The sequence below is a fragment of the Entelurus aequoreus genome, linkage group LG12, assembly GCF_033978785.1.
Source record: "Entelurus aequoreus isolate RoL-2023_Sb linkage group LG12, RoL_Eaeq_v1.1, whole genome shotgun sequence".
Classification (NCBI taxonomy): domain Eukaryota; kingdom Metazoa; phylum Chordata; class Actinopteri; order Syngnathiformes; family Syngnathidae; genus Entelurus; species Entelurus aequoreus.
The window spans coordinates 49,646,826-49,663,054 of record NC_084742.1 but is presented as its reverse complement, the minus strand read 5'-3'; the positions used below and the strand labels follow the sequence as shown (position 1 = coordinate 49,663,054).

The window sequence follows — 16,229 nt, the reverse complement described above, 5'->3', positions numbered from 1 at the left end:
CATCAAAAACTTTTGGAGAATTGCCTATTTGTTAAGGCAGAAAAATGCTGCTTCCACTCCTCTTCAGTGGAGTTCCTGGGATTTGTGGTCGAAAGGGGTCACATAAGACCCGACCCGAAGAAGGTGGAGGCCGTGGTGAAGTGGCCGCAACCAACCACGAGGACGGAACTTCGGAGGTTCCTCGGCTTCGCCGGCTTCTACCGACGATTCATCCAGGACTTCAGTAGGGTTGCGGCACCGCTCCATTCTCTCACGTCAACTAACGTGCCTTTTGTATGGACTCTTTTGGCTAAGAAGGCCTTCGAGGAATTAAAGGAGCGTTTTGTTTCGGCCCCCATTCTGGTCCACCCTGACTTGGACACTGCCTTCTTGGTGGAGGTGGACGCCTCGGACTCAGGGATTGGGGCTATTCTCTCTCAAAGATCCAAGAATGACAAATTAATTCATCCTGTTGCCTTCTTTTCTAGACGCCTGACTCAGGCCGAACAAAACTACGATGCTGGGAATAGAGAATTATTGGCGGTCCACGAGGCCCTGGTGGAATGGAGACACTGGCTGGAAGGGGCTAGACACCAGTTCCAGATCCTGACTGACCACAGCTACCTTCTGCACATCCGAGCTGCCAAAAGAATCAACAATCGCCAGGCAAGGTGGCAGCAGTATTTTTCCCGCTTCAATTACGTGCTCTCTTTCAGGCCAGGATCCAAGAACACTAAGGCTGACGCTCTATCCCGTTTATTCGTAAGAGAGCCCACTTGTCCATCAGTAGCGGAACCCATCCTTCCTCCCACTCGCATTGTGGGAATGGTAACCTGGAAGGTGGAGGACCTGGTAAAATCTGCGCTGCGCTCCAATCCAGGACCAGGAGGTGGACCACCCAACAAACTATTTGTCCATCGGGAGCTACGGCCCAGAGTCTTGGATTGGGGACACTCCAGCCTGTTCTCTTGCCATCCAGGTTTTCAACGAACTCTATCACTGCTGCGAAGACGTTTTTGGTGGCCATCCATGGCCAAGGACACTCATGAGTTCATCGCTGCTTGTTCTACTTGTGCCCGTAGCAAGACGTCACACAGGCCTCCCGCTGGTCTCCTTCACCCTCTCTCCATTCCTGCCCGTCCTTGGTCACACATTGCCCTGGATTTCGTCACAGGATTTCCAGCCTCTAGAGGTAACACCACCATCTTAACTATTGTTGACCGTTTTTCCAAGGCAGCCCACTTCATTCCGCTGCGCAAGTTACCTTCTGCCTCAGAGACTTCTGATCTCCTCACTCTACACGTCGTCAAGCAACATGGTATCCCGGTGGATATCGTCTCTGACCGTGGCCCTCAGTTTACATCACAAATCTGGAGAGCCTTCTGCAGGGGAATCGGGGCCTCGGTCAGCCTCACATCGGGATACCATCCCCAAAGCAACGGGCAGGCTGAGAGGGCGAATCAAAGCTTGGAGACCATGCTCCGCTGTGTCGCCAGTCATCAACCCACATCCTGGAGAAAGTTTCTGCCTTGGGTGGAGTTTTCCTATAACTCCTTGAAGAGCTCCGCTACCGGTATGTCTCCATTTGAGTGCTCATTGGGTTATCAACCCCCCTTGTTTCCCCAGCAGGAACTGGAAATCGCTGTGCCCTCAACAAGGGCTCATATTAGACGGTGTCAGAGGGTGTGGAGAGCCGCTTGTGCAGCTTTGGAAAGGGCATCCGAGAAGATGTGTCGCAACGCAAACCGTCATCGCATTCCAGCCCCATCCTATAAACCTGGACAAGTGATGCTTCTCACTAAGGACCTCAGTCTCCAGGTACCATCAAGGAAATTGGCTCCACGTTATGTTGGTTCATTCTCCATCATGTCGATCATAAATCCTGTATCTGTTAAATTGGCTCTCCCACCCTCGGTCAAGCGACATCCAGTTGTCCATGTGTCTCAGATTAAACCGGTAGCGGAGAGCGCTCTGTCCCCTCCTGTCCCTGCCCCCCCACCCTCTAGGTTCTTGTCTAACGGAGATCAGGTTTGGACGGTTAAGGAAATCCTCAGGGTCCGTCGACAAGGTAGGGGGCTCGTTTATCTGGTCGACTGGGAGGGATATGGACCTGAAGACAGATCTTGGGTGCCAGCCTCCTACCTTGCCGATCCCTCACTTCTAGAGGATTTCTACCGTGCCAATCCTGATGCTCCCCGGCGCTCGTCGGGGGCCTCGCATAAGGGGGGGGGGGGGGGGTACTGTCATGACGCGGAGTCGAACCCACGTTTCCTCTGCAGCTGGAGCTGCAGGCACCTCTGCTAACCCCTCTGCTGGCAGCATGCTCAGACACGCCTCTGCTCGTGCTGAGCACAACACGCCCACACAGCAACAAGCCTGCAAGCAATCAATGATCAACGCACCTGGACTTGACGAGGGGGAGTGGCATAAAGACCAGCGGACCCGAGGAACCTTTGCCAGAACGTCGCTAACCTTCCAGTAAGCATCACGTCTGGCATTCCCTTTTCCCAGTGATTTCCTCGTCCTTGTGGTTGCTCTCTCTCCGTGTTTTCCTCCTGGTTCATGCCCTTTTGTATTTCCACAGTGACTCCCCTGTCCTCCGTGATCGTGCCTTGTCACTCGATACCCATCCGGATTCCTGACTGCTCTCCCCGATCCACGACCTCCCTGCTCGGAACCAGACCACGCTGCCCTGCTCTTGCCCACGACCTCTTGCCTGTCCATGAACTGCCTCTTCGCCTTGCCCCTTTGGATAACCACGAAAGATACAACCAACATTTGCTGACAACAACTCATGGTAACATTTACATTATTAATATTACACATAGTCAACACTCATTCACTTTGAGTAGCATACACACGCCACGTATTCATCAAAGGTTTAAAGTAAACCTTGAAAAACCGCAGTCCTGCCCTGGTTGTCGCCTCCTTCCCTTCTCTGATACATAACAGCGTGCTTTCATTCTCGTGTGTCTTAGTGTGTGCCTCTCTGCTCCCACTCCAACTCCAACTGCCTTGTCTCGGCTCGGCTGCTGCTAATAAGCATGGCAGGTGATTGGATGATCAGTCCCAGCTGGGTAATGCAATCACCTGCCAGCTGTGCTTCGAGGAAACAGTGCTCGTGCCACTCTTTGCAGAGATGGACCGCAGCGGCACTGCTTCGGGATATCGCGTTGCGTAATCCACCAGGACTAGCACAAAACGATATTCCCGAGTGCTCGGGTGGAATGGTCCGACGAGGTCCATGCCAATTCGTTCAAACGGGACCTCCATGAGTGGTAATTGCGCCCTGGGGGTGGCCGCAGGATTGACTAGCTGGCAGTCCGAGCAGGCCGCGCACCGGACCACTACCCGGTTAAGTGTCTTATCATACCCCATGTGGTTAAAGTGCGCCACCTGGAAAACCATTTCCCGACGGCGTTTCGGCACCAACAACTGGGTGATTTCCTCTCCTGTTTGAGTGTCACGACTCACTCTATATAATCTATCCCTGATTAAAGCAAAATGAGGGAATGCCCGCGCTGTTCCCGGGCGCACCAGCTGACCATCAATAGAAATCACTTGGTCCCAGGCAGAGCGCAGAGTATCATCCCGAGACTGCTCGAGTGGGAAGTCTTCCATGGGGTGCCATTGGGGGTCCGGGGGGGCTTCCCGCGATACTCAGATAGTTTGCACTCGGTTTGCTGCACAGCTTCCATATTGGTTCGGTGTCCTACTACTTTGTTTACTTCCGTTCAAAAGCCACAGGACTGAATACAACCTATATTGTTTACTCTCTCTCTCTCTATATAAAAAATAATACATTATATTTTACATATTTATTAGATCCCAGGTGGAAACTGTCTTGTGTCTGTGTATGTACGAGTGCGTGCATTTTTGTGTCAATTTTGTGTTGAGGTGTGAAAAAAAGTAGTGTAATGTTTAATAAAAAAAATTAAACATTTACATAAATCAGGCCCTGTGATGAGGTGGCGACTTGTACAGGGTGTACCCCGCCTTCCGCCCGAATGCAGCTGAGATAGGCTCCAGCACCCCCCGCGACCCCAAAAGGGACAATGGATGGATGGATACATAAAACAAATTATCTGCTCCCATTTTGTGTGTGCATTGTATTGAGGTACACTTATCAAAGATTGAAAAAACTAAACCTTATATTTCCGATTAATCACGATTGATTATGAGGTAACTATAAGCAATGTGATTAATCGCAATTAAATATTTTTATTATATCAACAACCAGACGTGACATCATTTCCAACCCCTATCCCCTATGCTTGCATTGTTTTTGACTGTACGAACTGTTCAAATCGTGAAAAGGATAAAAGTTTATTTAGAGTTTCTCAAGAGGTAATTAAGAAGGGCGAAAGAGTGCAAGATTTTACAATACGATTACGAAAAAGACAGCACACACTCAGACTCAGGGAGCAGTGTCGAAGAATGCGCGAGTTTGCAGTGATCACTTCTTAAAAGTTTGTTCGATAGACTTTTAACGTTGAGTGTTTCCAGTTTAAGAATTTTCTTGGTTTTATTTGTATTTCTTAAAACACATTTTTGCTACGAGTGTTTCGAAAAGCATCAACTCAGCGAGTCCAAATAAAATAAGGCAACTGTGAGCAAAGCCCAAAAGAGTTAAGCAAAAGCAAAAATTATAAATTAATCTTTCAGCATACACAATGTTGACATCTATAGTTATATTTAGAGATGTCCGATAATGGCTTTTTTGCCGATATCCGATATTCCGATATTGTCCAACTCTTAATTACCGATTCCGATATCAACCGATATTGATAAATACAGTCGTGGAATTAACACATTATTATGCCTAGTTTTGTTGTGATGCCCGGCTGGATGCATTAAACAATGTAACAATGGGGCGGCGTGGCGAAGTTGGTAGAGTGGCTGTGCCAGCAATCGGAGGTTACTGGGGTTCGATCCCCACCTTCTACAATCCTAGTCACGTCCGTTGTGTCCTTGGGCAAGACACTTCACCCTTGCTCCTGATGGCTGCTGGTTAGCGCCTTGCATGGCAGCTCCCGCCATCAGTGTGTGAATGGGTGAATGTGGAAATACTGTCAAAGCGCTTTGAGTACATTGAAGGTAGAAAAGCGCTATACAAGTATAACCCATTTATCATTTATCATTTAACAAGGTTTTCCAAAATAAATCAACTCAAGTTATGGAAAAAAATGCCGACATGGCACTGCCATATTTACTGTATTATTGAAGTCACAAAGTGCATTATTTTTTTTAACATGCCTCAAAACAGCAGCTTAGAATTTGGGACATGCTCTCCTTTAGAGAGCATGAGGAGGTTGAGGTGGGCGGGGTTGAGGTGGGGGGTAGGGGGTAGCGGGGGGTGTATATTGTAGCGTCCCGGAAGAGTTAGTGCTACAAGGGGTTCTGGGTATTTGTTCTGTTGTGTTTATGTTGTGTTACAGTGCGGATGTTCTCCCGAAATGTGTTTGTCATTCTTGTTTGGTGTGGGTTCACAGTGTGGCGCATATTTGTAACAGTGTTAAAGTTGTTCATACGATTACCCTCAGTGTGACCTGTATGGCTGTTGACCAAGTATGCATGCATTCACTTGTGTGTGTGAAAAGCCGTAGATATTATGTGATTGGGCCGGCATGCAAAGGCAGTGCCTTTAAGGTTTATTGGCGCTCTGTACTTCTTGTATTTCTTAAAACACATTTTTGCTACGAGTGTTTCGAAAAGCATCAACTCAGCGAGTCCAAATAAAATAAGGCAACTGTGAGCAAAGCCCAAAAGAGTTAAGCAAAAGCAAAAATTATAAATTAATCTTTCAGCATACACAATGTTGACATCTATAGTTATATTTAGAGATGTCCGATAATGGCTTTTTTGCCGATATCCGATATTCCGATATTGCCCAACTCTTAATTACCGATTCCGATATCCCTACGTCCGTGTATGAACAATTTCCCTTGTGGATCATTAAAGTTTGTCTAAGTCTAAGTCTAAGTCTAAGTGTACACAGCGGCGTTTTAAAAAGTCATCAATGTTACTTTTTGAAACCGATACCCATAATTTTGAAACCGATAGCAATAATTTCCGTAATTACATTTTAAAGCATTTATCGGCCGATAATATTGGCAGTCCGATATTATCGGACATCTCTAGTTATATTTACTTTATTTACTTCTATAGTATATATAAATTATTCTTATTGTGAAACATAAATTACGCATCAATGTCCTTAAATATCAGTACCAAACAATCTACTTTATATGTACATATTTTTAATAATTAGGCTAAACCAATCCTTACTTTATTCTAAGCAGAGGTGGGACCAAGTCATTGCTTTGCAAGTCACAAGTAAGTCTCAAGTCTTTGCCCTCAAGTCTCGAGTCAAGTCCCGAGTCAAGACAGGCAAGTCCCGAGTCAAGTCCAAAGTCAAGACTGGAAGGTCTCAAGTCGAGTCCCAAGTCCTGCATTTTGAGTTTCGAGTCCTTTCAAGTCCTTTTAACCACAGACTAATATTTTTACACAGATTGTGTATGCTTTTAAAATGCTGTATTTATTTATTAAAACAAGTGCATTTGAAATAGCAGGAAAAAAAATACTGCTGACATTGCAATTCATAATAGCACTATTAACAGTAATTTTAATAGTTTAAACAATTTTAAACATTTAACTCATTCCTTTACAGAATAAACACATTTGCAAAAACAAACATTAACATACTATTGGTTGTATTTTATGAAAATAATATTACCACAGAGTTGAGAAGGAGCAAAGATCTTCAATATTTGTATGTGAAAATCACAAATAAATCTTCTGGGGGAGGATGACCCCCCTACAGGGGTTTGCTTTACAAACTTTCAGCCCCACCTAAAACAAAATTCACCAGCCGCCACAGATTATGATGCATTCTCATTTTAGGCAAAATATAAGACAATACTTTCTTAACAGTATAATTGTAACCAGGAATAAGTCTTCAAGTAACAATATTCAAATACTAACATTGTTGGGTAAAACAGCATTTGGTTTTATTCTGAATGTAGTGAAACAAATTGGTGGTTTTAGCTGATATAAAGAGTTTCAGGTGTTTATATATGTTTAAGTATTTGGCAGACGCTTTTATCCAAAGCGACATACATAAAAAATACATACATAACAATCACTGTAAACATGATCATTTAAGGGAAGAATGTAATACAAAATATCAATACAAAGTGTCAAGACAGAATAAACTCTCTGCTGCTGCAGCAACAGAGATACGGTCTATAGGTCCCTAAGATATATAGATATCTAATGTATTCATACATTGTTTATGTAGGATATACGCATGTATATATAACCTAATCATATTGTTTCTTCAATTTAAAAATAGATTACCGTTTTTTCCCCCTTCTCTGGGATTATATTCCCAGTTTTGATCTCGGACGTCTGGTCACTTATAGCGTATAAGAATATTATATTACTGTTAAGCAAACTATGAATAATAAAACTTGCCAAAACATGTGTCCGTTATCATAGCTACACGTATGACAAAAAACCGCGTGAAAATCAGTGGTATTCAGTGAGGTAAAATGAATTAAATGCGCTGACAGTTCATTGCTCCTGACAAATAAATTGCACTGAGTGGAGCGGATCACCACTCCAAGATGGCGGCGCCGCGTCTCGTCTGCGGCAGTAGGCAGTAGCGCTCAATGCTGCGTACCCTTAAAACATGTCTATGGTTATAACGTTAGCAGTGAGTTTACAGCCTCACTGATTTAACTACACAGCAAATAAAAGTCATGTTACTTAGCCAATAAACGTTATCTTACATTCAAAACGTACCCTTCTTTGGGCAACTTCAAATGTCGAACGAAGTTGGAAGTTGTTGCGTCTCTGTCTGTAATATTCGAACTGCGTGATTTGCATACGCAATTCGTTTTTTGTTGACCAAGTCGTAGTTTTAATACCCGAACGAAACCAACTTTGGCATAATTGTTTCTCTCTGCCGCATTGTTTGACAACTCTTGTTCGGTGGTGGTCCTGCAATTTGATTAGATGAATGCTGTGTGATGAAAACAACGTATAACTAATTTGATTGGCTGTTGTACTGACAGCACACCAGCTGACACGCAGCACACACGCTGATAGACAGACAGACACGTATAAAATGAAAGATACGGAGCGCTCCCAAATAACTTTTTAAGCTTTGGGTTTTGGGGAAAGTAGCAAGTCATGTCAAGTCAAAAGGCTCAAGTCCAAGTGAAGTCACAAGTCATTGATGTTAAAGTCTAAGTCGAGTTGCAAGTCTCTTTACATTTTGTCAAGTCGAGTCTAAAGTCATCAAATTCATGACTTGAGTCTGACTCGAGTCCAAGTCATGTGACTCGAGTCCACACCTCTGATTCTAAGTATTACTAAATGACAATATATAAAATAAAATACAACCAATAGTAAAGTTCACTCTTAGTTGTGAAAAGTAATCCCCTGTTTTCCACGATTCGCCAACTGAGCAAGAGCAATGATGAGGCGTCGCGTTTTTCCTTGTTGTTTCTGCTAGGGATGTGCGTATCGATCCTGTGGTATCGATATATCGATACTCACACGGTACTCATTTGGCATCACTTTTCTGAAAAAAGTATCGATATAAACCAAAAAACGGCGTGTGGGGGGTACAAGCTTCACTTTCAGATGTTTTTGATGACTTACTTAACTTACTATGTGCTGGGACACCCCTGTACCTGGCAGAGTATAGAGCTGGCCCAGTCACGTGACAGGAGACAGCGAATGAGCGTCGTCAACGTGCAACACACACACAGCCAGCCGACAGCGATGCAGCCAGGCATATCCAGTGTTGTCCAATTGTTGACTTAAAGGCCTACTGAAATGAATTTTTTTTATTTAAACGGGAATAGCAGATCTATTCTATGTGTCATACTTGATCATTTCGCGATATTGCCATATTTTTGCTGAAAGGATTTAGTATAGAACAACGACGATAAAGATTGCAACTTTTGGTATCTGATAAAAAAAAGGCTTGCACCTACCGGAAGTAGCGTGACGTAGTCAGTTGAACATATACGCAAAGTTCCCTATTGTTTACAATGATGGCCGCATGAAGTGAGAGAGATTCGGACCGAGAAAGCGACAATTTCCCCATTAATTTGAGCGAGGATGAAAGATTTGTGGATGAGTAAAGTGCAAGTGAAGGACTAGTGGGGAGTTGAAGCTATTCAGATAGGGAAGATGCTGTGAGAGCCGGGGGTGACCTGATATTCAGCTGGGAATGACTACAACAGTAAATAAACACAAGACATATATATACTCTATTAGCCACAACACAACCAGGCTTATATTTAACATGCCACAAATTAATCCTGCATAAAAACACCTGCGTGTTTGTTATGCTAGCTCCTAGCTCCTCTGCTAGCTCCTAGCTCCATAGAACACGCCAATACAATTCAAACACCTGATCAACACACACAATCACTCAGCCCAAAAGACCGTTTACCTAACCCAAGGTTCATAAAGCTTATATATTTTTAAAAAGTTACGTACGTGACGCGCACATACGGTCAAGTTATCGAATGTTTAGCAGCCAAGGCTGCATACTCACGGTACCTGATATTCAGCTGGGAATGACTACAACAGTAAATAAACACAAGACATATATATACTCTATTAGCCACAACCCAACCAGGCTTATATTTAATATGCCACAAATTAATCCTGCATAATAACACCTGCGTGTTTGTTATGCTAGCTCCTAGCTCCTCTGCTAGCTCCTAGCTCCATAGAACACGCCAATACAATTCAAACACCTGATCAACACACACAATCACTCAGCCCAAAAGACCGTTCACCTAACCCAAGGTTCATAAAGCTTATATATTTTTAAAAAGTTACGTATGTGACGCGCACGTACGGTACGGTACGTGTTATGCTAGCTCCTAGCTCCTCTGCTAGCTCCTAGCTCCATAGAACACGCCAATACAATTCAAACACATGATCAACACACACAATCACTCAGCCCAAAAGACCGTTCACCTAACCCAAGGTTCATAAAGCTTATATATTTTAAAAAAGTTACGTACATACGCAAAAAAAAGCCAAAGCTGCATACTCACAGTAGCACGTCTGCGTCTTTGTCATCCAAATCAAAGTAATCCTGGTAAGAGTCTGTGTTGTCCCAGTTCTCTACAGGCGTCTGTGTATCCAAATCAAAAGTCCTCCTGGTTAGAGTCTCTGTTATCCGAGTTCTTCCATCTTGACTGCATCTTTCGGGAATGTAAACAAAGAAGCGCCGGCTGTGTACTGTTGTGGCTGACTACGTTCGAAAAATACGTCCATTTCGCACCGACAACTTTCTTCTTTGCTTGCTCGGCTTCCTTCTCCATAATGCAATGAACATAATTGAAACAGATTCACGAACACAGATGTCCAGAATACTGTGGAATTATGAAATGAAAACAGAGCTTTTTCGTATCGGCTTCAATGTGGAAGGCATACCCGTGTTCGCCGGGCTACGTCACACGCATACGTCATCCTCAGAGGCGTTTCGAACCGGAAGTTTAGCGGCAAATTTAAAATGTCACTTTATACGTTAACCCGGCCGTATTGGCATGTGTTATAATGTTAAGATTTCATCATTGATATATAAACTATCAGACTGCGTGGTCGGTAGTAGTGGGTTTCAGTAGGCCTTTAAAACAGGCATTGTTTTTTTTTTTTTAGTAATTTTTACTGAATATTTTTGTTTAAATGATTATCCTAAATTCAAATAATTTCCACACAGGGGAATTTACTGTTAGTTGAAAATTGCTTGAGTATTTAAAACAAGATAAGAAAGAGATACAATTTGGAGATTCTTCATCTTTGCATTACAGTTTTATTTTTTTCCAAGAAAATCTTGAATATATGATTGAATGTGATTTTGGTTTTAATCTGTAACATGATTTCTTACATTTCGAAAACATTAGCCTATTTCATATTTCATTAATTGCTAATTATATCACAAACTTTAAAACATAACTGCAGCTTCTTGCAATTCGGATTTGACTGTTAATTGGAAAGCCCTAATATTTAATTATTATTATATATAATATATAGTTATTATTATATATAATATTTAATTTATTTTTCATATTTATGTTATTTATTTTAATTTTACTTTTATTATAAATTGACAATAATAAATGTGGTATAAATGGTCTGTATTTGTCTTGTGATTTGTCTTAAATAATAACAATAGTAATAATATTTTTGACTGACAAAAAAATTGCCAATAAGAAATTATTGGTATTGGTATCGGTATCGATGAAAATGCAAGAAAAAGTATCGGTATCTTTTCGACTCCTAAAAGTGTGGTATCGCCCATCCCTAGTTTCTGCTGCTGAAATACAAGTAGATGCCACTTTCAAGATGGCTGCTGAATTTCTTGCGCCCCAGCAGCCAATGCGGTGTCTACGACTATGATGTCTATGCTTTTTACATTTAGTTCCGGGTGTTATTTTTTTTCAGAATACTTAAAGAGGATAATGTAGTTTCTGCTTTATTGCTGCATTTATTCTGGAAGGTAGTTTCCGATTTTCATTTGACTGTTTACCCGGAACTCGATATTCTCACCAGTAGTTTATTTTGAAGGTTTAATCGGAAGCTTGCCTTGCCTTCCTTACTTTACTTTAACACTAGTGTACCTATGAAGATGTCCTTATTACTAAAATGAATATTCACCCTTTATGTGGAAATGAGAGGACATTAGAGGTATAAAATAACAGTTTACAAAACGGGTGCTGTTATTTATTTTCCTGGAAGAATCCTAGCCTTAGCTAGCAAGAAGCTGCCGATAGCTGTGGATGCTAAAAGGCTAGGCTAACTTCATCACGTTCTGAGGGGCGTGCCGAGTCGAGCCAGGCCGAGCTGAGTAAGCTGAACTGTCTGGTCTTTTAACGCTCTTTTTGTTAACAAGTGCCCTGGACAGATTCAACACCCACACCACTGTTTATTTCCTGGTGCAAGCATCCTGTCGAGATGGGTGAGTCGACCATGCATGCTAGCTAGCTTAGCAGGTTTTTCCATTCATTCGGCGTTGACAACCTGTGCATATTTGAAACTACTACCAGCAGCTGTAACACATGAATAACACTTAAATCAAACACGAAATATAGTAACAATCGTTAATGTCCTGTCACTGTTGCTTTGCTATTATGATCCGTTTAGCTGCATCCGCATACACAGGGTGGGGTAGTGCCCCATTTGCCCATGTCTTTTAATTATAACTTTTATCAATATATTTTTTTAATGTATTTGTTTTAATGTTTAAAGAGGGTTCCATCTTCTGAAATGGCGGTGTCCGCCTCATTGTGATGATGCTGCAGATGGCACTCCTCCATCTTTAAATTACAGCTGTTATGCAACACAAGCTGGAAGCGAGCAGCCCCTGCCCTGTTGCCTCTTCTTGTAAACACACACTTGATTGCCAAAACGTGTTTCTCCATTAGAAACGGTTAAAAAGATGGTGGCTGTTTTTCCCCCTCACTGCATAGCGTGCCAGGTGTCTATTGAAGGAAACGCAGGGTTTTATGGTGCACAAATGCATGGTTATGTATGTATAACTAATATATATGTATCTATATATAGCTATATATATATGTGTGTATATGTATGTATGTATGTATATGTGTGTGTATATTTATATATATGTATCTCTGAGCTGCCACCTTACCGTGGTAGAGGAGTTTGCGTATCCCAATGATCCTAGGAGCTATGTTGTCCGGGGGCTTCCATGCCCCTTAGTAGGGTCTCCCAAGTCAAACAGGTCCTAGGTGAGGGATCAGACAAAGAACAGCTCGAAGACTTCTATGGAAATACAAGAACCGAGACTCAGATTTCCCTCGCCCGGACGCGGGTCACCGGGGCCCCCCTCTGGAGCCACGCCCGGCGTTGGGGCACGATGGCGAGCGCCTGGTGGCCGGGCCTCCCCCCATGGGGTCCGGCCGAGCACAGCTCGAAGAGGCAACGTGGGTCCCCCCTCCAATGGGCTGACCACCCATAGCAGGGGCCATAGAGGTCGGGTGCAATGTGAGCTGGGCGGAAGCCGAAGGCAGGGCACTTGGCGGTCCGATCCTCAGCTACAGAAGCTAGCTCTTGGGACGTGGAACGTCACCTCGCTGGGGGTGAAGGAGCCTGAGCTAGTGCGCGAGGTGTAGAAGTTCCGGCTAGATATAGTTGGACTCACTTCAACGCACAGCAAGGGCTCTGAAACTAGTTCTCTCGAGACGGGCTGGACTCTCTTCCACTCTGGCGTTGCCAGCAGTGAGAAGCGACGGGCTGGGGTGGCAATTCTTGTTGAACCGCCCGGAGTTTCTTAAGGCTCTGGATGCTGTGGGGCTGTTTTTGTTGACAAGACTCTGCAGCATCGGGGGCGGTACCTCTGGATTGGCAGACCGGGGTGGTGGTTCCTCTCTTTAAAAAGGGGAATTGGAGGGTGTGTTCTAACTATCGTGGGATCACACTCCTCAGCCTTCCCGGTAAGGTCTATTCAGGTGTTCTGGAGAGGAGGCTACGCCGGATAGTCGAACCTCGGATTCAGGAGGAACCGTGTGGTTTTCGTCCTGGTCGTGGAACTGTGGACCAGCTCTATGCTCTCGGCAGGGTCCTTGAGGGTGCATGGGAAATTGCCCAACCAGTCTACATGTGCTTTGTGGACTTGGAGAAGGCATTCGACCGTGTCCCTCGGGAAGTCCTGTGGAGAGTGCACAGAGAGTATGGGATATCGGACTGTCTGATTGTGGCGGTCCGCTCCCTGTATGATCAGTGTCAGAGCTTGGTCCGTATTGCCGGCAGTACGTTTCCAGTGAGGCCTAGGCTGCCCTTTGTCACTGATTCTGTTCATAACCTTTATGGACAGAATTTCTAGGCGCAGTCAAGGCGTTGAGGGGATCCGGTTTGGTGGTTGCAGGATTAGGTCTCTGCTTTTTGCAGATGATGTGGTCCTGATGGCTTCATCTGGCCAGGATATTCAGCTCTCACTGGATCGGTTCGCAGCTGAGTGTGAAGCGACTAGGGTTGGGTTTCGTTTGAATTCGAACGATTCCGATTCCGATTCTTTGTTTCAATTCTGATTCCTGACGATTCTCGATTCCGATTCTTTTAAGAGGCAGGGTCAAAAAAAAGTTTAGGATATTTTAAATAAGCTAGCTAACCTACAGTCTTTCTGAATGAAATAGTCTGACATTCTCCATCAATTTTAATTCTATTAACTTTTTATGAACTTTACTATAAATTCCTCACAGGGCTGTTTTCAACTAGAATATAAATATCAAATCTATGAACTTCCATCCATCCATCCATTTTCTACCGCTTATTCCCTTCGGGGTCGCGGGGGCGCTGAAGCCTATCTCAGCTACAATCGGGCGGAACTTGAATATAAATATTATAAACTATGAATACATTTTCCCAGGGGTACACTTTCCTCAAGAGAGCTTTATTTTTGAAAACCTCATGAAAACACGTTTACACATAAGTGTATGATGCTGCAGGAAACCTCATGAAAACACCTTTACACACAAGTGTATGATGCTGCAGGAAAGAGCACATCGCAGAGCCTGGCTAGCAGGTTGTAAATTGTCTATGAAAAAATACGCGGGCTAATTTGTTTGCTGCCTCAACGTTGGCGCAAAACACATTATTTATTGCATATATATTGTTTTACTTACCGGATTCGGACTGCAGGTGCCAGGCTGGGCGTCGAAGCCAGAGGAAGAGGCAGAGGAGGACAGTCGGCGCAGCGCGTCGAAGACGGGACACGCATTTATATGTACTCCAGGAACTCGGAGGTGCTTTATCATGTACGACGTGCACCCTCCTAAGCACGAAACAGTCCTGTCGCACGTGTTACATTTCGCCGATATTTCATTTTTTTTAGTAAAGTAAAGCCACACTTTCGACCGCCGACGCCCGCTATCCATGCTTGACTGACTCGCTCGGCTACATAGGCTCGGCTATGCTAACACTTCCGGCGGTGGGCGCTTCTTCGTTGGTGTTCGGCGGACTTATTCTTTTTTTCCGGTCGGCGGACTTATTCTTTTTTTCCGGTCGGCGGACTGGGTATCGAAACTAGGAATCGAAATTTAAACTTTTGAACGATTCCGGGAGAATCGGAAAGTTAGTCCCGGTTCCAATCGATACTCGATACCCAACCCTAGAAGCGACTGGGATGAGAATCAGCACCTCCAAGTACGAGTCCATGGTTCTCGCCCGGGCACTCCACCACTGTAACACAGTGGTGGAGTGGAGACCCTGCCCCAAGTGGAGGAGTTCAAGTACCTCGGCGTCTTGTTCACGAGTGAGGGAAGAGTGGATCGTGAGATCGACAGGCGGATAGGTGCGGCGTCTTCGGTAATGCGGACGTTGTATCGATCCGTTGTGGTGAAGAAGGAGCTGAGCCGGAAGGCAAAGCTCTCAATTTACCGGTCGATCTACGTTCCCATCCTCACCTATGGTCATGAGCTTTGGGTTATGACCGAAAGGACAAGATCATGGGTACAAGTGGTCGAAATGAGTTTCCTCCACCGGGTGGCGGGGCTCTCGCTTAGAGATAGGGTGAGAAGCTCTGCCATCCGGGGGGAGCTCAAAGTGAAGCCGCTGCTCCTCCACATCGAGAGGAGCCAGATGAGGTGGTTCGGGCATGGTCAGGATGCCACCCGAACTCCTCCCTAGGGAGGTGTTTAGGGCACGTCCGACCGGTAGGAGGCCACGGGGAAGACCCAGGACACGTTGGGAAGAATATGTCTCCCGGCTAGCCTGGGAACGCCTCGGGATCCCCCGGGAAGAGCTGGACAAAGTGGCTGGGGAGAGGGAAGTCTGGGCTTCCATGCTTAGGCTGCTGCCCCCGCGACCCGACCTTGGATAAGCGTAAGAAGATGGATGGATGGATGGATGGATATTCATGTGTATATGTATGTGTGTGTATGTACTGTATATATGTACAGTATATACGTGTGTAGATATGTATGTGTATAGATATGTATGTGTGTGTATATATGTGTATAAATATATACATATACATATATTCATGTGCATATATATATATATATATATATATATATATATATATATATATATATATATATATATATATATATATATATATATATATACACTACCGTTCAAAAGTTTGGGGTCACCCAAACAATTTTGTGGAATAGCCTTCATTTCTAAGAACAAGAATAGACTGTCGTGTTTCAGATGAACGTTCTCTTTTTCTGGCCATTTTGAGCGTTTATTTG

General features: G+C 44.1%; 1 protein-coding gene across 4 annotated transcripts in view; it reads left to right on the top strand.

Annotated features, from left to right (window-relative positions):
* Positions 1-11,386: 11,386 nt before the first annotated feature.
* rap1gds1 (RAP1, GTP-GDP dissociation stimulator 1) overlaps positions 11,387-16,229 on the top strand; it is an 82,980-nt gene continuing 78,137 nt past the window's right edge. For 2 of the 4 annotated variants that reach the window (XM_062066169.1, XM_062066167.1), the window contains exon 1: positions 11,387-11,974. In XM_062066169.1, the coding sequence (XP_061922153.1) occupies positions 11,971-11,974 (4 nt within the window). In that variant the 5' untranslated portion in view covers positions 11,387-11,970. The remainder of the gene's footprint in view (positions 11,975-16,229) is intronic. The other 2 variants (XM_062066168.1, XM_062066170.1) reach the window with 2 other exon arrangements.